Raw genomic sequence first — 24,465 nt, 5'->3', positions numbered from 1 at the left:
AGAAAAACTTTGGAAGAACTTCTGTATAAGTTTGAATAACCTACTCGAGCGATTCTAAAAAAATATCAGTGTTAATTGCTACAGCATCCTCCTCTCTCCTCTTCTTGGCGTAACGTCCTCATTGGGACAAAGCCTGCTTCTCAGCTTAGTGTTCTATGAGCACTTCCACAGTTATTAACTGAGAGCTTCCTCTGCCAATGACCATTTTGCATGTGTATATCGTGTGGCAGGCACGAAGATACTCTATGCCCAAGGAAGTCAAGGAAATTTCCTTTACGAAAAGATCCTGGACCGACTGGGAATCGAACCCGTCACCCTCAGCATGGTTATGCTGAATACCCGTGCGTTTACCGCCTCGGCTATATGGGCGTGATGCTGCAGCATCACGTTATGCAATTTTAGAAAAAAAAAAAATACATTACACTTAAAAGTATTCAAAGCTCTGCTGAAACTTGGACAGATTTACACCTTATGAAACGAACTTTAAAAAAATAGAAAAAAGTGGTTGTGTTCTTTGGAATGCTTTTCTAAAAAAAAATTGAAGGTTAATTTCTAGAGCTTTATTATATACATTTTCATACAATAAAATTGAAAAAAATAAACAGGCAAACGTGTTCTGAAATTTTTTAAGAAATGTTTTAAAACTAACTGCTAAAAATTCCGGACAAATTTATGCAAACTCTGCATCTTCTAAAAAGCGTTTAAAAAAAAATAAAACTTTAAAACGAAAAAATAAAAATATATTTTATTTTATTCAGGTTTATGACATATGTTACAAAATATTTAAAAAACAAGAAACAAAAATACTGAAACTCATAAAAAACTTCTTTGAAAACCTTTGTTGTATTCAAACAAATAATGAGGCCTTTGAAAAGAATTCTTAAAAATATTCTTCTGAGTGTAGAATTAGCATTTAAGTTAAAATTCACAAAAATAAAAATAAAAAAAAATCTTCTTCTTCTTCTTGGCGTAACGTCCTCACTGGGACAAAGCCTGTCTCAGCTTAGTGTTCTATGAGCACTTCCACAGTTATTAATTGAGATCTTCCTCTGCCAATGACCATTTTGCATGCGTATATCGTGTGGCAGGCACGAAGATACTCTATGCCCAAGGAAGTCAAGGAAATTTCCTTTACGAAAAGATCTTGGACCGACAGGGAAACGAACCCGTCACCCTCTGCATGGTCATGCTGAATATCCGTGCGTTTACCGCCTCGGCTATATGGGCCCTATTTTAAAAGTTATATTGCATAAAATAAAAAAAGAATCGAACAAAAACCTAATAAAATCCAGAAAGAAAATTTAAGAAACCCTCTTTTGGAATATCTGGACAAATTCATTCAAACATTGCGCTATGTAAAACATATTTTGATAAAAAAAAATAAATAAAAAAAACCATAAAATCAAAAAAAATATTGTGATTTTTTGAAAGTTTATGATGAACTTCTGTTCTATTAGAATTCTTACCCAAATTTTGCTGAAATCTCCCACGGAAACTTCCTGTAGTTCTTCACAGAATTCTGAAATAATTTCTTTTGAATTTCCCCGCGAAATTCTTCTAAAATTCTTCATGAATTTCCCTTGGAATTCCTCACAAAGTTTCCCTGGAACTCTCCCGAAATATTTCCTTCATAATTCTAGAGAATATTTCCAGAAAGAAACTGCTCAAAATTTAGGTGAGAAGTCTAAGAGCACTCTGGAGCGACTTATCAAAGAATGTCAAAAGCAGCTCTTTCGGCCCACTGCACCACCACGGTTTCCCAGGGCTGAAACTCTCAACTCACTCTTTCAATGCTCCAGAGGGAATCAGATTAGCATTCCAGAATATAATCGCCTGCATTTATCAGCTCAAAAGTCCAGCGTCAATTTTCTCAGAATTCCAGTGGAAATTCTTCCATCATTGCAGTGGGAATTCTGTCAGGATTGTAGATATCAGACTTGGAGATATCATAGGGTAATCTATCAGTACTCCAGGGAAAACTCCCTCAAAATTTCAGCGAAAATTTTCTTAGAATTATAGCGGGAATTTTCTCATATTTTTTGCAGGAAGTCTCTCGGAGTTTCAGTGAAAGTTCTAACAGAATTTTAGTGGAACTTCTCTAATCAACTTCAGTGAGAACGCATTCAGGATTGTTGCGGAAGCTCTTGCGGAATTCTTTCGGAAGTCATTTTCCGGCAATACAGTAAAAGAAGCCTTGCGATGATTCTTTTAAATCTTCGCCAACGTTTCGGCCCTAGTTTAGACCTTCTTCAGGGCACGATCTCAATCAATAAACCGAAAATGTTTTCTTTAAACATAAAACGTCGGGTGCGAAAGGGTCAATTTTGTTCCACTTTGGTATCGGTTCAGGCGTATTTTTCTAGCCAAGACCCTTTCGCACCCGACGTTTTATGTTTTTAATTTTTTATTCCAAATTATAGCGAAAAATAATTTTTTTTTAGGATTTTTTAAAATCTCTGCGAGTATTTCTTAGAATTTCATTAGACATATGGTCGGAATTCGAGTGGTAAATCTCTCAGAGTGGGAATTTTATCTGAACTTCAAAGGAATCATTCTTCGAATTTCACTACAAGTTCTCCCAGAATTTGCGCGGAAAAACTTTTAGAATTCCAGTGGGATTTTTTTCAGAATTCCAGCAGAAATTTTCTCGAAGCTCCCGTGAAAGTTCTCAAGGAATAATAGAGGAAATTCTCCCAGAAATTAAGCGAGAATGCTTTCAGGAGGACGTAGAGCCGTAAAGAAGAAGAAGAAGCATTCAGGATTGCAGTGGACTTTCTTTCAGAGTTCCAACGGGAGTTTTCTCAGATATCCAGCGAAAGTTCTCTCAGAGTTCCAATAGAATTTCCCCCAGAATACTCGCGAGATTTATTCAGAATTGTATTCAAGTGGAAGTTTTCAAAAATTCCTGCAGAAATTTTGTCAAAATTTCTGTGGGATTTTTTGCAGAACTTTACCGAATATCTTCTCAGATTTCCAGCGAGCATTTACATGATTTTTTTTTAAATTCCCCACGAAGTTCTTTTGAAATTTCTCATGAATTTCCCTTGGAATTCCTCACGAAGTTTCGCTGGAATTCTCCTGAAATATTGCCTCCATATTTCCAGAGAATATTTTTCAGAAAGAAGCTGGTTAAAATTTAAGTGAGAAGTCTAAGAGCACTCTGGAGCGACTCATCAAAGAATTTCAAAAAGGGCTCTTTCGATCATCTACATGGGTGCCCAGAGTTGAAACTCTCAACTGACTCTTTCAATGCTCCAGAGGGAATCAGATTAGCATTCCAGAATCAGCTCAAAACTCCAGCGTCAATTTTCTCATAATTCCAGTGGGAATTCTTCCATTATTGCAGTCAGATTTCTAGTGGAGATATCATCGAAAATTCTCTCAGAACTCCAGGGAAAACTCTCTCAAAATTTCAGCGAAGGTTTTCTTAGAATTATAGAAATTTTCTCATAATTTTTGCAGGAAGTCTCTCAGAGTTTCAGTGAAAGTTCTAACAGAATTTCAGCGGAACTTCTCTAAATCACTTCAGTGAGAACGCATTCAGGATTCTTGTCGAAGTTCTTTCCGAATTTCTTCGGAAGTTTTCTCTGGTTTTCAGTGGAAATTATCTCTGAACTCTAGAGGAAATTTTCCCATATTTCCAGCAGATTTTTTTTTCAAAACTGTAGTGAAAAATTAATTGATATTCAGTGGAAGATTTTAGAATCCATGCGAGAATTTCCTTAGAATTCCATTAGACATTTTCTCAGAATTCTAATGGTTATTCTCTCAGAGTTCCCGTGGGATTTTTCTCTGAACTTCAAAGGAATCTTCCTTAGAATTTCACTGCAAGCTGCAAGTTCTATCAGAATTTACGCGGAAAATCTTTCAGAATTCCAGTAGAAATTCTCAAAGCTCCCGTAAAAGTTCTCACGGAATAATAGAGGAAATTCTCCCAGAAATTCAGCGAGAATGCTTTCGAGATTGCAGTGGAGTTTCTTTCAGAGTTCGAACGGAAGTTGCCTTAGATATCCAGCGAAAGTTCTCTCTGAATTCTAATGGAAATTCCCCCTCAATCCTCGCGAGATTTTTTTTTTCAGAATTGTAGCGGAAGTTCTATCAAAATTCAAGTGGAAGTTTTCAAGAATTCCTGCAGAAATTTTCTCAAAATTTCTGTGGGAACTTTTACAGAACTCTACCGAATATCCTCTCAGATTTCCTGCGAGCATTTTCTCAAAACTGCGGCAAAAATTCTCTCAGAATACCAGTGGCAATTTTCTCAGAACTCTACCAGGAATCCTCTCATAATTCCAGCGAAATTTTCACAGCATATTCTTTCTAAATTTTAGCGAAGGTGCTTACAGAATTTGAGTGAACATTCTTTCAGATTTTCAACGGAGGTTTTCTCAAAATTTCAGCAGAAGTTCTCTGAGAATTCTAGTGAAAATTCCCCTGGAATTCCAGCAGAATATTTAAAAGAACTGTTGCGCGAATTTTATTGAAATTCCAATGGAAGTTTTCAAGAATTCCAGCATATGAGAATTTATACAGAATTTTAGTGGCAATTCTCTCAGACTTTCAGTGGAAGTTGTCCAAGTTGTCCAAGGAAGAAATTTCACAGAATTGTGGGGCAAATTCCTGCAGAATTTAATTGAAAATTTTTTTCAGAGATCCATCGATTATTTTCGTAAAATTTCTGTTGGAATTCGTTTAGAAATCCAGAGGGAGTTTTTTCGGAATGTTATCGGAGAGCCGTAATTTTATCAAAACTGCAGCAAAAGTTCTTCTCCGAATACCAGTGGGTATTTTAATAGAACGCTTGCAGGAATTCTTTTGGAATTCCAGAGGTCTTTGAAAAGTTTTTTTGTGCACATATGGCATCTAAAGATTATTTTTAACTTTACTGGATCCACAGTAGCGAAGCCATTTGTGTACTGTTGATCAGATTAATTTTCTAACCCTGCTTGAAAAGCACTTCATCACGTGACTCACGTTCCCGGCTCGGTCATCGTCCCAAGCACACTACCTTCCTTATCACGCGACTCGATGCAAATGATTCATCATCATCCCCGTCAAGTAAATGGCAAAGTAATCGAAATTATCAGCTCAGCTCACTTTGCGTTCGGAAGCGTTTCCATCGAGTCAGTCATCGGTACACACCCATTCACCCAACCAACTCTGCGCCAAATTCAGCCTCACAATTTGGATTCAGTCGGTCAAGGTGATAAGCGCCACAGTACCGCATCGCACCCTTATCAGTTCGAGAGTTTCGAGAGGGGTGTTTTATAAACGCGGCATCGATTGTGTAACAATTATCACGAGATTGACTACCGGCTTTGCTTCATACACACACACGGTCACTGATTGGAACTGTTTCACCGACCTCGGTGAACAAATTGGGAAGAGATTAACAGCTGAAAAAAAAGAAATATTTTTTTTTTTGAAAAATTGACGAAGATTTTTCTGTGAAACTTATCAATTGACAATATTTGTAATTGAAAAACACTTTGTTTACTGAAGATTACTTTATTTCAATGATATTCAACTTCATTTTGAAACGACTACCGAAGCTCAGTAAGTAGTCATAGAAATCGAAGTAAAAAAAAAATAAATATACAAACAAAAATTTAAAAAAAATTGTAAATGATACGAAGTTTATTCAAGACCTCTTCATGGAACATATCCATGTTTCAATGAAATTCAACTGTAGTTCGAACGATATTAGCAGTTTGATAAGTTCTGTTTATAGAAATCTAAGTCATACATTGAAAACTTTTCACAAGCTATAAACAACAGTGGCAGCTGTTAAATGCCAGGAACACTTCTTTTTTTAACAAAATTTTTCTGAAGATCTCAAGTGTAAGACACAGATTGGACCTAACTGGACAATCAAAATATCGTAAAATTTCTTATCTAATTTTTCCTCTCATATTTCGAAGCTTCGCGCCTTCTTTTCTATTTGCCAAATCTGACTGGCGTTGATGAGCTGTCACCACTACTGTTGTTGTCACGGTAAGTAACCAACCGCGATAACCAACGTGTGGTCTCTTATCATATCCAGCAGCGTCAAGTCTCCAAGGCTTCCGCTAGCACCACCACCGAATTTGGTCTCTCGTGCCACAATACCACAATTGCATTCGGTCTGTCTGTCAGTCAGTCAGTCCTGCCGGTTTCCTTCCGTTGGTTGTGCAGAACGCTCCTACCTAGTGCCAAATTTGCCACTTAGTTGCTACCGAGTTGCAGCCAGCCAGCAGCAGCTGGCCATATTTGCATGCGCGAGAATGGCATAAAATTTAAGCCAAACACCTTAAACTGAAAAAAAAAAACACGGTACACAACCGTAATTATACTGAGTCAAGCAAAAGCAATCGACTGAGCGCGGTGGTGACTTGGGCACTGTGGATTAGGAAGCGAGATTTTGCGACTAAATTATGGCGGAGGAGTTTCCACTGGTATTCTGAAACCATTGGAATTTTGATCAATTTTCCAATGGAATTTTTCCTGCTGAAATCCTGAAAGGACATCAACTGAAATTCTGAGAAAATTCCCTTTGGAGTTCTGAATGAATTCCCGCTGGAATGTTGAGGGATTCTTGGAGAATTCCGAAGGGAATTCTTGGAGAATTCCGATGGGAATTCTTGGAGAATTCCGATGGGAACTCTTGGAGTATTCCGAAGCGAATTCTTGGAGAATTCCGAAGGGAATTCTTGGAGAATTCCGAAGGGAATTCTTGGAGAATTCCGAAGGGAATTCTTGGAGAATTCCGAAAGGAATTCTTGGAGAATTCCGATGGGAACTCTTGGAGTATTCCGAAGCGAATTCTTGGAGAATTCCGAAGGGAATTCTTGGAGAATTCCGAAGCAAATTCTTGGAGAATTCCGAGGCAAATTCTTGGAGAATTCCAAAGCAAATTCTTGGAGAATTCTGAAGGGAATTCTTGGTGAATTCCGCAGGGAGTTCTTGAAGAATTCCGCAGGGAATTCTTGGAGAATTCCGCAGGGAATTCTTGGAGAATTCCGCTGGGAATTCTTGGAGAATTCCGCAGGGAATTCTTGGAGAATTCCGCAGGGAATTCTTGGAGAATTCCGCATGGAATTCTTGTAGAATTCCGCAGGGAATTCTTGGAGAATTCCGCAGTGAATTCTTGGAGAATTTCGCAGGGAATTCTTGGAGAATTTCGCAGGGAATTCTTGGAGAATTCCGCAGAGAATTCTTGAAGAATTCCGCAGGGAATTCTTCAAGAATTCCGCAGGGAGTTCTTGGAGAATTCCACAGGAAATTCTCGGAGAATTCCACAGGAAATTCTCGGAGAATTCCGCAGAGAAATCCCGAAGAATTCCGCAGGGAATTTTCGGAGAATTCCGCAGGGAATTCTTGGAGGATTCCGCAGGGAATTCTTGGAGAATTCCGCAGGGAATTCTTGGAGAATTCCGCAGGAAGTTCTTGGAGAATGCCGCAGGAAATTCTCGGAGAATTACGCAGGGAAATCTTGGAGAATTCCGCAGGGAATTCTTGGAGAATTCCGCAGGGAATTCTTGGAGAATTCCGAAGGGAATTCTTGGAGAATTCCGAAGGGAATTCTTGGAGAATTCCGAAGGGAATTTTTGGAGAATTTGGAAGGGAATTCTTGGAGAATTTCGAAGGGAATTCTTGGAGAATTCTGAAGGGAATTCTTGGAGAATTGCGCAGGGAATTCTTGGAGAATTCCACAGGGAATTCTTGGAGAATTCTACAGGGAATTCTTGGAGAATTGCGTAGGGAATTCTTGGAGAATTCCGCAGGGAATTCTTGGAGAATTTCGCAGGGAATTCTTGGAGAATTCCACAGAGAATTCTTGGAGAATTACGCAGGGAATTCATGGAGAATTCCGCAATGAATTCCGCAGGGATTACTTGGAGAATTCCGCAGGGAATTCTTGGAGAATTCCGCAGCGATTACTTGGAGAATTCCGCAGGGAATTCTTGGAGAATTCCGCAGCGGATTCTTGGAGAATTCCGCAGCGAATTCTCGGAGAATTTCGCAGGGAATTCTTGGAGAATTCTGCCGGGAATTCTCGGAAAATACTGCAGGGAATTCTCGGAGAATTCTGCAGGGAATTTTGAAGAATTCCGTAGGGAATTCCTGGATAATTCCGCAGGGAATTCCTGGAGAATTCCGCAGGGAATTCCTGGAGAATTCCGCAGGGAATTCCTGGAGAATTCCGCAGGGAATTCCTGGAGAATTCCGCAGGGAATTCCTGGAGAATTCCGCAGGGAATTCTTGGAGAATTCCGCAGGGAATTCCTGGAGAATTCCGCAGGGAATTCTTGGAGAATTCCGCAGGGAATTCTTGGAGAATTCCGCAGGAAATTCTTGAAGAATTCCGCAGGGAACTCTCGGAAAATACTACTGGGAATTCTTGGAGAATTCCGCAGGGAATTCTTGGAGAATTCCGAAGGGAATTCTTGGAGAATTCCGAAGGGAATTCTTGGAGAATTCCGAATGGAGTTCTTGGAGAATTCCGAATGGAATTCTTGGAGAATTCCGAATGGAATTCTTGGAGAATTCCGAATGGAATTCTTGGAGAATTCCGAATGGAATTCTTGGAGAATTCCGAAGGGAATTCTTGGAGAATTCCGAAGGGAATTCTTGGAGAATTCCGAAAGAAATTCTTGGAGAATTCCGAAGGAAATTCTTGGAGAATTCCGAAGGAAATTCTTGGAGAATTCCGAAGGAAATTCTTGGAGAATTCCGAAGGAAATTCTTGGAGAATTCCGAAGGAAATTCTTGGAGAATTCCGAAGGAAATTCTTGGAGAATTCCGATGGAAATTCTTGGAGAATTCCGAAGGAAATTCTTGGAGAATTCCGAAGGGAATTCTTGGAGAATTCCGAAGGGAATTCTTGGAGAACTCCGAAAGGGAATTCTTGGAGAATTCCGAAGGGAATTCTTGGAGTATTCCGAAGGGAAGTTCTAAGGAAATTTTGGAGAATCTGCAGTGAACTTTTTGCGAAACTTTTGCCGCAGGCTTCCACATCCTGGCCCACAGTGCACCGGGTGGTGGTGTCACTGCGAAGGTTTGTTTCAACAAGTGTTTTTTGATATATGGCACCTTCCGAATCGGGTGTGGGTAGAGCCGTCCGTGGTGCGTTTGTGTGTAAATGCTTGCCTTCCCAAGCTCCTCACACAAATAATGCTGCTGGTTGCTGGTCGGTGTCGTCGCTGCCACCGCACTTGCGCTGCTGGCCTGACTACTGACTGGTAAGCTAGCTGCCTTGCCTCGAATGAGGCAATATGAGAATTTTTGCTTTCGTCGACACCGACACCGAGGCCAATGAACTGGGTACTAGTGCCGTACGCTGCGTTGTTGTAGAGTACGGTGAACGTGGTGACTCGATGGGCTTTTTGGGGGCGACGGGGAGTGTGATTCCCCGTGGTGTTCTACTACCGCTGCACTGGTTTGGGGTGGACGAACGAGGTCATGTCCCAGCAAGGGAGTCCTCCTTCCACGCGCGCACAGTCCTGGACAAGTTGTGCAGGGATCTGGTTGTGGCGACGATGACGATGACGGAGAGAGAAGGAAGAAACCTAACCCGGGGACTAACCCAGAGAAACTTCATTACGGCTTGCTAACACACGACCTAATCATATCAATTACGCGGGTAGCCTAGCTTGCGAAGAAGAATGGGTTAATGCAATTCGACACCTTCTACGAGAGTGTGTTTTCCTGCGATTCGCAAACGTTGTCATCTTGAATGAGGGGGAAATTGGGTTAATTTATTAAACAGAAATGGTTAACAATTGTTCGATTTTCTTATCTAAGAAAGAAACATTCGTTTCTATTGCGTTTAACTTTTGTTCACGCCTACCCAATACTGGTGAAAGACTTACAAATGTTCATCTACCTACAGCATCAATCTTAACGCCGTAATGTATGCAACGCCTTGAAAACTTACAAATGTAGCAAAGATCATCTTCGGTGATCTTTTCCCTTTTCTGAATCGTACTTTTCGATTCATAAAATTTCAAAAGCATTAAAATCGAAATCGGCTCCCCAGTTGACCCCACTTTCCCCACATATGGTGAAAAAGTCCCTCATGATTCACGATCGTCACCGATGTAATTTCCGTATGCGTGCTTGGTTAATCATCACACTCGACTCATCATTATCATTGTTGTGAGAATGTGACGAAGATTAAAAGCTCTATGACAAGTTCCAGTCCAATTCGGCCGGTTTATTAGGATTACTCATTAGTCACTCCATTAATACCCAAACCCAGTTAGGCCGCCCGTGTTGAACACCAGTTGTTTAACTTTTCAACCGGTGTCGTAGGTAAATCACTCGATTATTACTACTATGTACTGCGTTCGAGTGCGTTTGTTCATGTCGGGTACGGGTACGTAGCAAGCAAGTAAGCGGTTTAACGCCTCATTAGGTATTCCGCCCGGATCAATTGTTGTAGGGGCACACACGATGATCACACCACCCTAAGCGGGAACTTCCCGTCTCTGCTCGGCGATGCGATGGATGGAAGAAGGGCTGACATAATTACGCGCCAATAATGGGTTGAATTGTGTGTAAATATGATTGCGAGGGTCTGGGCAAATAACTGCTTTTAGTGTAATTAGTAACTCAATGTGTATTCACTTTGTGGTAGTTGTTCTATGTGGAAATTTGAAGGAAGAAACAGAAGAAATCATGCAGAAAAAATAAGATTTTACATGGAACACCATTGATAATCGGAAACAAGCAGTTAACAGAGAATAAATACAAAAAAAAAACAATTGAAGTCGGTATATAGAAAATAAAATGCGGATATTAGAGGACAGAATATAAAAGAAAAAAGAAGGAATAAAAGGTGATGAAGGGTAGAATGCCGAAGACAAAATATTCAACACAGTAGACAGAATGCAGAGAGTAAGTAAACAAATAATATAAGATAGAAAGTAATTAATCATCAACAGAAAAGGTAGACAAAAAATAGAAGATAAAAAAGAAAAGACAGAATAGTAAAGTTCAAAAGCAGAAAATACGAAATAAAAGGCAGAATGCATAAAACACCAGAAAAAAAGAGGAAGGTAAAGGCAGAAAATATAATAAAGAAACCAGAAAAGATGGACATAGAAGAATGATTAAGATATACGGCAAAACACAAAATATAGTAGACAGAATATTCAAGACCGAAGAGAGAAGATCCAGACTGAGGAAGATCGAAGCTCGAAGACAGATAAAGAACAGAAAACAGTGGAGAAAATATAGAAAACCGAAAACGAAAAATATCAAAAATACGGAAAACGCCATTGACAGTCTTTAAAAGTCTGATGTTTTCTAGAATTTCACGAAACCACGAAATGTTTGGTTTTACTTAGGGAGTCCGTCTTAACATTCTTGCATTAGTTAAGGGTAGATAAAAAAAAAGAGTTTTCTTCCGAGAAATACAACGAGGGTTTGTCAGAGATCAAGAATTCTTCAGAAATTTTCCCAAAAACTTATTCTGAAGTTTCTTCCAGAATTCTTCGCAGAATCATCCGAGGATTTGTTTAGGAATTCCTGTAAATATTTGCCCATGAAATTCCTACGACGTTTTTTATTACGTTTTCCAAGAAACATTTTCAGAAATTCCCCATTTACAATTCCTGAAAGGGTTATTCCAAGAATTTCTCTATTATTATTTGAAAAAACCCTTCAAGGATTTTTAAGTAGTTATTTTCTTGGAATTTTTCACAGTTCGCTCAATGAATTGCTAAACGCATTAAAGCAGGCATCTTTTCAAACATTCCGTCTGAAATTTCTTGCGTAGACATTGGCCAGACCTTCTCCCTTTAAAGAGCCATGGTTTGTGAATGATCCCATAAGTGTAAGCAATGTTCAGTCTTTGCAGCCTTGCCAGAAGATGGTGTGAATTATTTGTAAAACAAATGAAAAAATCTTTCAGAATTTCTTTTGAAAATGCTTCATAAATTTCTCCGAGTAATACTTATTTTTTTGTGTAGAAGCTCTTCAGTAACTAAACGTTCAGTTCGACGATTCCTCGTTAAATTTTCTTTTTAAGAATTCTTTGAAAAATTGCGTAAAGCTCTTTAAGAATTGGCTTCTAAGGGTCCCTTTAAGGATTTCTCCTATAATTCTTGTAAGGATTCATACAAAAGCTCCAGCTCCAGAAGAATTCCCTTAAAATTTTCTGACAATTCTTCTTGTAAAATTCTGCCGAAGATTTCTCCAGAATTTCCTCCAGAAATGCCTTTGTGAATTCCTCCACAAATTGTTCCCCGGGCTCTTCTTGAAACTTATGAGATAATTCATCTCAAAGTGTCTCAACCAGAGTTCCTGGGAGATTCTTCCAAGGAATCCTCCAAGGAAACCCTTCGATGAATCCGTCAGAAGAACCGCCGAGAATTTCTCGAGAATTTATGTTCAATGATTTTTTTTTTCTAAAAATTGTCCAAGGATTTTATTTGAATTTTCCGATAAGAGGGCTACCAATGCTGTCGTAAGCAAAATGTAAAAAAAAACACATAAAAAAAAGGTCTGTGTTTAAAATCGAAAATTTTGGTTTCAATTTCCCAAAACTGCAGTTCTATAGACCGTACTTTCGATTTCGCTTTATTCGTATTTCCGATAAATCTCCAGAAGTTTAGTCCTTCCAGGTGCTGTTTCAAAGATTCCTCCAGCAGATTTTTCCAAAAACTGTATCACTGGATATTTCAATAATTTGCTCCAGCAACACATCCCAGGATTCGTTCAGAATGTTATTCTAAGATGCTTCCTGGAATTCCTGCAGAAATTTTTCTTTAAATTTCTCTAAATTCTTTCAAGGATTATCCCGGAAATATTCTAAGCATTTTTCTCTTAATAAATCAGAGTTTTTTCGATTTTTTATTTTTATTTTTTAGGACTCCCCCTTGGCATTCTGTCAAAGATTCTTTCCGAAATTCTTTAGAAATTTCTCTAGAGAAACTCTAGAAGGAATTCATTCCGATTTTTTTTACAAAAAATGCATCCAGAATCCTTCCCATTTTTCCCAGAACTTTTCCGGGCATTCATTCCGGAATTCTTTTAATGATTTCTCCGGGATATCTGTTATGCTTTTGAAATTCCTCAAAAATTCTTCAAGAAATCTTTCCAAAGATTTTCTTTCAATTTTTTCCCTTCTATGGAAACCAGAACTCCTACAAGATTCCACCCGGGATTCTTCCAGGGTCATCATCCCGAATTATTCAAAGAACTTCTGCTAGAGTTTTTCCAGGGTTTTCCCCTAATTTTTTACAGTGCTTTTTACAAATCGTTCCAGGGCTTACACTCGAAGACTTTCCACAGGTTCAAATCAGAACTATCCCAAAGACTTGTTCCAGATTTCTTTCCTGAAGCCATTCCGAAATTGTTTCAAGAATTGTTTGTTTGTGAATTCCGAAATTGTTTGTTTTCAAGAATTTCGTTGGAAATTCATCCAAGGATTCCTAACGTTATTTTTGTTGCGATCAATCTCGGAATTCTTCCAAGAACTTTTCCAGGCATTCCTCCGGGGATTCTCAGAAAGATTTCTCGTTAAACTTTCTCGGACTCATTTCGGAGTTATCCTAAGGACTTCTACCGAGATTCTTCCAGGAATTGTTTCCTGAAATCCTGAAAAGGTTTCCTAACAGCATTTTCTTGGCAGTTTTTCCAAAGTCACCTCTCGAAAATATTCCTGGAATCCACCCGGGAATCATTCCATTTCCTTTCCGAAAATTTTCATTTAGATTCCTCCGGGAATTCGTTCAGGGATTTGTCTCGGTTTTTTTTTATGAGAAGGAATTCCGGAGTTCTTCCAAAACGCTTTCAAAGATTTTTTCAAGAATGCCTCTCGGATACTGCTAGGAGTTCTCCTAGGGATTATTTTCAGAAATCTCCATTAGATTCCTCCCGGTATATTTCCAGAATTTTTTTTCAGATTTTTTATTGAGATTCTTTCCGTGACTTTTTCAAGAATTTCGCAAAGATTTATCTCTAGGAATTCCTACCGATGAGTTATTCTTATTATAATTTTATTCGAAAATTTCCAAAGGAGTTCTCTTAGAGATTGTATCCGGAAGTAAACTTTAACAATGATTTCTCCAAGAATTTTAGTTGGAAGTTCACGAATTACCCCAAAGATTTCTCAAGGAATTTTAGGGATTCCTCTCGAAGTTCTTCAAGGCATTATTTCCAGGAATCTTTTTGGAAACCCTACAGGAATTCTTTCAAAGATTTTTTTTTTCGAATTCTTCCAAAGATTTTTTTATGGAAATCCTTGAGGAATTCCACTTAATATTCTAGCATGGAATTCTTTCGGAATTCTTGTTTAGTGAAATCTTCTGGAATTTTACTTAAATAATCGTGGACAATTTCCAAGGATTCTTCGGGGTATTTTTCTTGTTAATTATTTCAGAATTCTTCCATGGATTTCTTGAAAAACTCTTCCAGAATTTTCTTCAAAATATCTTTCTAAGATTTATTTTGAAATTTTTTTTTCAAAAGGAGCTCCCGAAGGAATCGTCCCAAAATTCTTTCAGGAAATTCTTCCCCTGATTTCTCTCGGAATCTTCATAGAAATTCCTCTTGGAAACCTTTCAAGGCTTCCTAACGGTATTATTTCTTGGATTTTTCTTCCACGGATTCCAACAGCTATTCCGTAATTTTTTTTTGGAGATTTCAGCAGGAAGTTCTTGGAAAATTCCACAGGGAGTTCTTGGCGATTTCCACAGGGCATAACTGTAGAATTCCACAGGAAATTCTTGGAGAATTCAGCAAAGAATTCTTGAAGAATTCAGATGGGGACTCTTGGAGAATTCTGCAGGGACTTCTTTGAGAATTACACAGGGAATTTTTGAAGAATTCCGCTGGTAATTCTAAAACGCTGGTAACCAAAAATTCTTAGAGAATTCCCTACGGGATTCTTGCAGAATTCTTGATGAATTCCGTAGAGAATACTTGTAGAATTTTGTAAGAAACTCTTGAAGAACTCCGCAAGAAATTGTTGAAGAATTCCTCATTTAATTTTTGGAGAATTCCACAAGGAATTCTCGAAGAATATCACAGCAAGTTTTCGGAGAATTCCGTAGCGAACTCTTGAATTTCCATACTGATTTCTCCAAGATTTTTTTTTTGGAAATTCTGGAATTACTCGAAATATTTCTCAAGAAATTTTAAGAATTCCTCTCGAAATTCTTGAAGGCATAATTCACAGGAATCTTTTTGGAAATCCTACAGGAATTCTTTCAGAGATTTTTATTCGAATTCTTCCAAAGTTTTTATATGAAAATCTTCAAGGAATATTTTTTATGGAACTCTTCTAGGTTTTCTTCCGGTGATTCCTGAATTGTTTAGTGAAATCTCCTGGAATTTAAAAAAAAACTTGGAAAATGCTTAAGGTTTCTCCTGGGGTTTTTTTTCCTATTCATTATTTCAGATTTCTTCCATGTTTTTTTTGCAAAATTATTTCAGAATTTTCTTCAGAACATCTTTCTCAGATTTCTTTTGAAATTCTTCTGGATATTCTCCCAAAATTCTTTCAAAACTTCTTTTCAGAAGCAGGTCAGAAATCAGAAATCCTCCCAGAATTCTTTCAGGAAATTCTGCCCGTGATTTCTCTCGGAATCCTCATAGAAATTCCGCCTAGAATACTTTCAAAAATTCCTTACAGTACTATTCTTTGGGTCTATACTGGAATAATTTTCGTAAATTTCATAGTTTTATTTTTATTTTAGTCCTTTAAGTATTTTTTTATATTTTTTTCCACAGTCTCTTTCCGGAAATCTTTCAAGTATCCCTTCGAAAATTTTTCTCATATGTTTTCGAAATGTTTTTCCCGGAAATATACTTTAGATTCCTAGAGTTTATCCAGAAATTTCCTCCCATAAACTCAGGAGTTATTCAGAGATTTTTCCGGAATTATTTTTGGGATTATCTCCAGAATCTAAGAATGTCTTCCGAAACTCTTCTAGGGATTTTTTCAAGATTTTTTCAAGACATTTAATCCCAGAGTTACTTCAAAGAGGAACCGTGCATCTTAATGGATTTCATTAAAATGAAATTAATCTGGGAATAGATCCTAACAGACAATGTTTTACAAAGTACTGGCCTTTTTTTCTTAAACTCTCAAAGCTGTCCTTAGGAACTCTGCCAGAGAGCTCTCCAAAAATTTCAGATTTATCAAGTCTAGAGTATCTTTCAGAGATTTCGTGTGTGTAGTAGAATTTTTTCCGGGTGCCAGTTCGCGCGCGTTTGCTTCGGTGGTTCGATTTGTTCTTTTTCTATTCCGAAGTGAGCATTTCGACGGCGGCGGACCCAGCGTGCATCAGTGTGCTATAGAATTTCGTCCGGGTGCGAGTTCGCGCGCGTTTGCTTCGGTGGTTCGATTTTTTTCCTTTTCTATTTTGTATTCCGAAGTGAGCATTTAGACGGCGGTGAGTGTGCGGTGAACGCGTCGTGATCGTGGATCGAGTCGGTTCCGAATTTTTGGCTTCCCGTCGCGCTAGTTCCCAATACACTTTTAGTTGATAATAAATATTTTCTTTCATTTTTTGTATTTACACAAAAGAGTGAAAAGTGTTAGTTCGGGCTCGCCGGTCGAAAAAAATCCGATCGCCGACAAGTGAGTCGCGTTCAGTGTATTTCTGTGTGGAATAGACTAAAGGTTTCTGGTCCCTAGTGGAGTGGAGACGCGCGATAGAATTTTCTTTTTGGCTAGTTTTTGCGTCGAAAAGTGGTCGGTTGTTAACGGCGGTTTGTGTATATTGATCCATTGTCAAATCATATCACCAACCATAGGTGACTCCCGGACTGACAATGTACCTTACCCTACTAACCAAAAAAAAACCTTCCTGAGACAAACGTGGAGATGCAGCGATTCGCGGTCTTTATAACAACGTTTGTCTTACTAACATTACCTCCCATCCTCGATGACCGTAAGGACGTGGCCTTCGCCGTTATTGACCCTATTAAAGTTGAGAGCTCTCGACCTGTGTACATTGAGAATAGTAAGCTAGTCCTAAGCCCTATTCATTGGTTCCTTGTGCAATTTCGATTGTTCTGGTCAATCACGGAGTAGCAACTACGAATTGTGCGGTCATCTGTGCTCATGCTCATGCTCGTGCTCTAGAGTATCTTTCAGAGATTTCGCAAAGGATTTTCTAAGCGATTCATTACGAATTATTCGAAAGATTTCCCCAGAAATTCCTTCGAAGATTCCCCGCGGAATTCTTCAGAAATTCTGCAATCTGATCTGAAAATCCACGTGCTCCGGTGGGAATCGAACTCACGACTCTCAATTTGAATGACGGGTGCTTTTCTCCTCCAAGCTACGCAGCCACTTGACCATCACTGAAGTCACAGAACTGAACTCGATTCCACTAATGCACATGGTTGGTTCCTTTTCACAATCCAAATCTCCTTATTGGGATGGAATTAGATGAACATAATAATTTCTCTCCCGCTGTGACATTCATGCACATTGCACACAACAGAGACGTGTAGATGTTCATTTGATTCTATTCGAAGGAGATTAGGAGCAGACTGGTAACAGTGAACAGATTAACAAATTAAAGAAAAAAATAATAAAAACTCAAAGATAGAAGATAGCCGGAATAGTAAACATAGAAAACATTTGAAAAAAGGTGGAAGACATTCAATAAGATAAAAAATTGATGACAGCAAACAAAAGACAGAAGACAAAAATCCGATGAGAAGGTATAGGAAATAAGAAATAGACGGGAAAAGGTAGAATGTAGGAACAGAGAGGAGAGAATCAGTAGAACTGAAATAGAAGGCAGGAATCAGACGTTAGAAGATAGGAAGACTGAAGATAGAAAACAAATAGCAGAATACTTAATATACATCAACAAAAGGAATGAAAAGCAGAAGATAGAAGGCATAAAATTGAAGATAAAAGCCGGAAAATAGAAAATATAAGACAGAAGTAAGAAGATGGAATTTGGAAGACAGAAAACTAGAAAAAAATATAGAAGATATGAAACATAATACCGAATACAGAAGAAAAAAGCTTGCAGTGAGAAATTGAAAATAGGAAACGGAAATCAGGGGAATGAAGTTAGAAGATACTATGTAAAAGATAATTGCTAAAACAAACTTTTACCTGATCTGTAACATTGATTCTATTACAATTTTACCAATTAACTCGCATCAATTTAATCACCTCTATTCTCCATTTCAGATCCCCGGACAAAGGATTGGCCCCTAATGTCATCTCCCTTCCCCACACTAGCGCTATGTTTAGGATATGTTTACTTAGTCAAAGTAAGTACCACCGTAAACCAACTGTTCAAAACAACCTGAATCGCCACTTTCATCCATCGCCTTCGTCGTCGTCGCCGTCGGTGACCTTGACCTTGACTTTGGTTTACTGCTACTGCTTCTGCTGCTGCCGCTGTCGTTGCTGTTTGATTCACATTTCTCCCGCTCTCTTTTCGCGTCTTCTTCGCCACAATCAACCATTCATCCACTCCATTCACTTGTGCGCGCACCAGTACTCACAGTACGCAGTAGTTGTTGATGAGTGCTTACCTCCTCCGTCCACCCACCGTACCTACTTCAATTCGCTCGACGACCTTTGCCTAATTTTCTCAGAAACGCATTCGCGCGCGGTCGATCGGTCGGTCGGTCGGTCTCTCGACCTGGCGGCAGGCACTTCACTTTCCTCTTTATGTCAAGCGGCGCGGCGGTATTCACACGCCGCGCCGCCACCCGGTTCGCAGTCAATTTACATTGGTTGCCGCCCTAGACCAGCGCGCTACGAAAAAAAAGGCCTTTGCGTTCACCAGGTATCTGTCTATCTCTACCTACTTATAATTGTTGGCCTCCGGTAGCTTATCCGATAATGACCGCAGAGGTTGGAAGTTGCAGGCAGCTAGCTGCTGCTGATGCGTGGAGATAATTAACCCAAACGCAGCTTCCGAAGGTCCCAAAGTGACCTCATCAGCTGGTACACTGTGGGTTAGAATGTTAGATATTTTTTGTTTTTGTTTTTTTTTCAGTTTTCGAACTGAAGAGAATTTTGATATAAAAAGTCACAAAAATTGTATTTCTTCGAATTTTTTAAGGGATTTTTGGATTCTTTAAGGTATTTCTCCAGTATTTTCCTTGGGTCTTCTTCATAAGTTTCTCATAGGATTCATAATAAAATTAGTCCACGGTATTTTTTCAGAAATTTCTTAAGAAATACCTTCTGGAATTCTTTTAGAGATTCTTCAGGAAATTTAATTTAGGGATTGCTACAGATGCTCGTGTATGTGTTCCTTTACGTATTTCTTTAAATATTTCTGAAGGAATTCCTTCTGGATTTTGTTTTTTTTTGGGATTTGTCTTGGAATTTCACACCTTTGAAGATTTCTTCAAGAGATGACAATCCACGAGAATTTTTTTTCATAGATTAGGAGATTTTTCAGGGATCTTCCCTCTAGAGTTTTCCTTCATAAATTCAGATCTTTTTTTCTGAAACGCTTTCAGGAATCATTGTTGGAATTTCTCCATTGGCTTTTTCAGGTATTACTCCATCTATTCAGGTATTCTATCTGGTACCATAATCTAGGGGTTCAGTTTCAAAGGATTACCCGCAGGGAGTGCGTTGAATGCTGGTCAGCAGGAGTAAAAACATTTTATTCTGTATGGCGAAAAGCATCTAAACTCGAATTTCTCGAAATGAAAAGCTTTTAACGAAAAAATATTTGGTGGGCACCAAACCGGTCATCATTGTGCACAACCGCTACCAAATATTTTTTCGAATAATGTGTTCCACTTCGAGAAATACGCCTTTAGATGCTATTTGTCATACAATATTTTTGCGATTTACTTTTAGCGATTTTTCGCGCATAGAAGCTAGCGCCACATTGGTCGATGCGGAGAATAGGAAAACAGCCAAAGCATTTAATTCATTGTGACAGGTTTTACATAAAAATATCGAATTTTGAATGTGAATCAAAACTCGGTGGAAAGACTGTCTTTCAAAAAATCGCCTTCCAGCAACGCCTTGTATATCAAATGACTCACAAAACACTTTTATTTATTCATAGAAGGCTTATTGAACAAAGCTATGAGTGAAAATTGATGTTAACATGTAAGTTTTATTTCAAAATAGCATATTTTTGTTAAATTGGGGCAATTTTTTAAGAAATTGCCTACCTTTAGGCGTTTCTTTTTCAGAAATATTTTCAGTAGTTCTCTAAAGAATTCTTTCACATTTTTTTAATCTATTTCTGCTGGAAATTTCCTCATGGTACTTTGGGGACTTTTGTGTAGGGTAATTTTCCAATTGTTGCACGGCTAAAAACTCGACTATTGTTGCACACTCCATGTTATTCTTATGAGGTGTGCAACAATTGGCGAATTTTTAGCCGTGCAACAATTGGCAAATTACCCTACCAATCCCTTAAGAAATTATATAAGAAATTGTCCTAAGAACCTTTTCAGTCGTGTCTCCAGGAGCTCTTCCAAAGATTCCTTCAGAAAATCCTCCAGGGCTCAGTAATTTGATAAGTGCTTCAAGTATACCACCTGTGTTCGTCAGACACTTTTCAAGAGATTTATTCTACAATTCTCCTACGGATTTGTTCAAGTACCCCTACAGAAATTTATCAAGCATTTTTTTTCGAAATTAATTTCAGAGTTCCTCCAGAAGTTTTCCATGTTTTTTTTTTCTAGAACTCATGAAGGTATCTAAAGAGTTTCGCCAGATTTTCCAGGCATTCATTGAACGTCAGGTTCGTATGTTTGATCGGGAATCCCTTCCGAAAATTGCCAAAAATTCCTTCTATGAATCTTCAAAGATTCAAAGAGTTTTCAAGGGATTCCTTCAGACAGTTCTTCAGGGATTTTTTTTAGAAATTTCACCAGGGATTCTTTCAATAATTCTTCCAGTGTTTTATAAAAAAAAATCGCCTGAATATATCTGAAACATTTCCTGCAGAAGCCTCTGAAGGAGATGTTTGTAACGGACCCGCAGGAGCGGCTTCTTAAAAGAAATCCTTGTTGGAATTTCTACAGCAATCCCTGAAGGAATTTCTCAAGCAACTACTGATAATTTCGGAAGACATTCCTTTAGCATTTTTGATGAAATTTTCAAGTAATTTCTGTAGAAAAATACATGAAGGAACTTTAGATGAAATCTCTTGCTAAAACTCCCGAAGAAATCACTAAAAGTCTGAGAAAGTATCTGGAGATATTTTTGAAGGAATCTCTATAGGCTTTTTTGATTAAATCTATAGTACAATCCATGTGGAAATCTCAAAAAATTTTCTTGCATAAAGAAATATCTGAAGAAATCGCAGGCAAATTGTGAAAAAAATACCAAGAATAACTTGCGAAGAAGGTCTCAGGAAACTAATTGTGGAGTTTTAGAAAAAATCTATTAAAACTTTTGAGATATATCTAAACGGATTTCTTAATTAATTTCTCTAACAATTTGTGGAGAAATTCTTAAAGTGATACTAAGAGGAGTTATCGGAGAAAACTGGGGAAATACATGGAGGAATATCTGCATGAAATCCTGAATCTCTGATAGAACTCTTGCCTACATTACTGAATTACTGAAAATAATATTGCAATAAACTCTGGAAGATTTCTGCAGATTTTTTTTGGAAAAGTCCCTGAAGAAATTCCTGGAATCATTACTGCGCTTAATTTCAATGGAATCATTAGAACAATTCTTGAACAAATCTTTGGTGGACTCCTTAAAAAATCTACCTCTACAAATTTCTGAAAGAATCTCCTATATTTTTAAATTAATTCGTGAATAAGTTTCAAAATGAAAACTCATAGAAATCGTATCAAAAAAAATTCTTGGGAAAATTTCTGAAAACATTCTTAAGGGAGTATCACAAAAAGCCATGGACAAATTTCTTCAAAAATCCCTGGAAAAAATCCTAAGAAATCGCTGGGGGAGTCTCCGAAGAGAACCTTGGTAGATTTTAGGACCGAATTTCTGAAGTAGATTCAGAAGGAATCCGTGGAGTAATATCGGAAAATAAAATTCAAAGAACCCTTCGAAATTTATGGAGGAATCTCATGAAGATTTTCTAAAGAAATTACTGAAGGATTTACTAGAAAAACATCTGAATCAATCTCTGTAAGAAACTGGAGTCATTACTAGAGTAAATTATTGTATTAATCTTCGATAAAAGAAATGAGCCCATAGAGGAATTTCTGGGAAAATCAAAATTTAAGCAAGCCTTATTAGGACGCAAAAATGTAAAACAAACAGATGAACAATTTCTTATTTCCGAGAAGGCGGTAACATTTCGTAATTTCACTGAGAAGCTGTTTGCTGAAGTTGAAAAATAAATGCAAGGGTGCTCATATAGGGAGTTTTTTAAAATTATGTTTGAAACCTACGAGCTGGTCACTGAATATGTTACTTTGTGTAACGTCGATGACACCACTAGTGTTGATGCAAAAGTAAATGATTCACGAAATCTGACCTGACCATGATTGTTCAAATTGAAAAATTGGTATCTTTTTTTGGCATTTTTTTCGTGTTTTGGGGCTAGAAATGCTCCGTAGTTTCAATTTAATCTTCAGGTTCCTCAGACAACCAGGAATGCACGCTGTACATCGTATAAAGTACTATTGTAAGTCACTATCGCATATATGTACGGCTGAGAGACAATGTTCATATGATGTTATTTTTTGAATTAACTGTGATGTATCTGGTAAAATCATATAAGAGTGCAAATTAACTTTTATAATGTATGACTACATCGTAGTAGACGATATTCCGATGTTTTGTTGCGATGCACTAAGCTTATTCGAAAAAGCGTTCAAGCGAACTCGCAAAGTATCAATTGAATTCGCATAATTGCGTACTGCGATGATTATACGACTTCGCTTGGTGCTTTTCTAATTATGTCAGTTTAACTCGCATTGGTGTACAAACTAAATCGCATAAAAGAGAAAATAAACTCGTTAAAATGTACATACAAATTCGCATAAGCTAGAATCGTTAACGTTGGCATTTTGCAATGTGATATGTGATAACAATGAAAGAGGTGCTGTTGGCTTTTTGGCAAAAAAGCTAAAAGAAAGTGAAAAGTTATCATTATGGTTACAAAACAAGTTACAAAGTCATCATTTTTGTTTTGTTGACCTTATAATTAACAATGGGTGGTACTAGCAAGAGAGGAGTAGTGGTAACTGTGCGGGAAATCATGCTACATCATTTTGATTTCCAAAGAGCCTGCCGAACACGTACAGTGCACGGAAACCAAGTGCATTCCAACAAGCACTGAGGTGAGTTAGAATGTCATGACATTGAATCAGTGTGTTTCATAAGTAGTGTTTGGTGTTAAATGTGAAGTGCGGCTCGATAATCCAAAGGTTATTAGTTCGATACTTAGATGACAAGATTTTTTCATTTTGAATATTTTAAGTCGCATATAATGCTATATTACGTCGCAATAGTGCATACCGTACATCGCATAAGATATCGCTTCAAGTCATATAGCGTCATTATTTTTCCGTCAATGCACGTATCCTCCACTTTTGTACGCATAAGGCACTTTTACTGCATCTTATGCGATCTAACTTTACCGCATAAAAGTACGTATAACATGAACATAAACTTCATTATACGTGCAAATTGGTTGTCTGGGTCGCCTGAAACAATGCTTAAATGTTTCAGAGGCTCCAAAAATATGAATTTTCTTAAATTGTGACGATTAGAAGGGTGATTCCATCGAATTATGCAAGGTAGAATATTAAAAGATTTATAAGTGTTTAGAACGATTCGCGTGAGCATATAAAAAATCGATCGATAAAATTAGATAGGGTTTACATTGTTAACACCAAAACATTAAAAAATAAAAAATAAAAAAATGAAAACTAAGAGTTAATAACATAAAAAATACTTATATTTTTGATTTTGATCTAAATATCATTTTTCGACATCTAAAATTGATTTGAATATGCTTTGAGAGAAGATTTTTTTTTAATTCGCAATTTTGTGAACTACACACTAAGATCAGCTCGGTATTTTTCCCATCTTTTTACTGAGTTCTCAACAGCAGATTTAACTCGGTACGCTCGGTTATTTATTTTGCGGATATTCTGTAAATGAGTTACCGAGCTCAGCTCACAAACTGTCAAAAATTACTGAAGCACGGTAAATATCGTTACTGGTGAACGGTAAATACGATTACCGAGTGTACCGAAATAAATCTGCTGTTGAAAACTCAGTAAAAAGATGGAAAAAATACTGAACTCAGTGAAAAAAATACTGAGCTGGAACATCTGAATCTTAGTGTGTATGGTTTTTGTGTTTTCTAATGTTTTTTTTTATCTTTATTAACGAGATTTTTAGCCCTAGGCTAGTTCATCTCGGGACCCACACTTTACTAACCATCACACCAGGTCCGCTCCACCCTTTTCTAATGTTTATTTCTGAACATCTTCACACTTTTATATTTTTCCTGACAGCCTATTTGGGATACCGATTTTTAAGAACGAGAAATATTCCAAAAACCATTTTGAGATATTCGGAATA

General features: G+C 37.7%; 1 protein-coding gene across 2 annotated transcripts in view; it reads left to right on the top strand.

Moving 5' to 3' along the window:
• The window catches only part of LOC115264097 (elongation of very long chain fatty acids protein AAEL008004), a 75,521-nt gene that overhangs the window by 1,506 nt on the left and 49,550 nt on the right, over nt 1-24,465 (top strand). For both annotated transcript variants that reach the window (XM_062843503.1, XM_062843505.1), the window contains exon 2: nt 18,148-18,230. In XM_062843503.1, coding sequence (XP_062699487.1) covers nt 18,148-18,230 — 83 coding nt within the window. The remainder of the gene's footprint in view (nt 1-18,147; nt 18,231-24,465) is intronic.

Source organism: Aedes albopictus, unplaced genomic scaffold (genome assembly GCF_035046485.1).
Source record: "Aedes albopictus strain Foshan unplaced genomic scaffold, AalbF5 HiC_scaffold_26, whole genome shotgun sequence".
Lineage (NCBI taxonomy): Eukaryota > Metazoa > Arthropoda > Insecta > Diptera > Culicidae > Aedes > Aedes albopictus.
The sequence above is the reverse complement of the archived record's forward strand: the minus strand, read 5'-3'. Positions and strand labels throughout refer to the sequence as shown.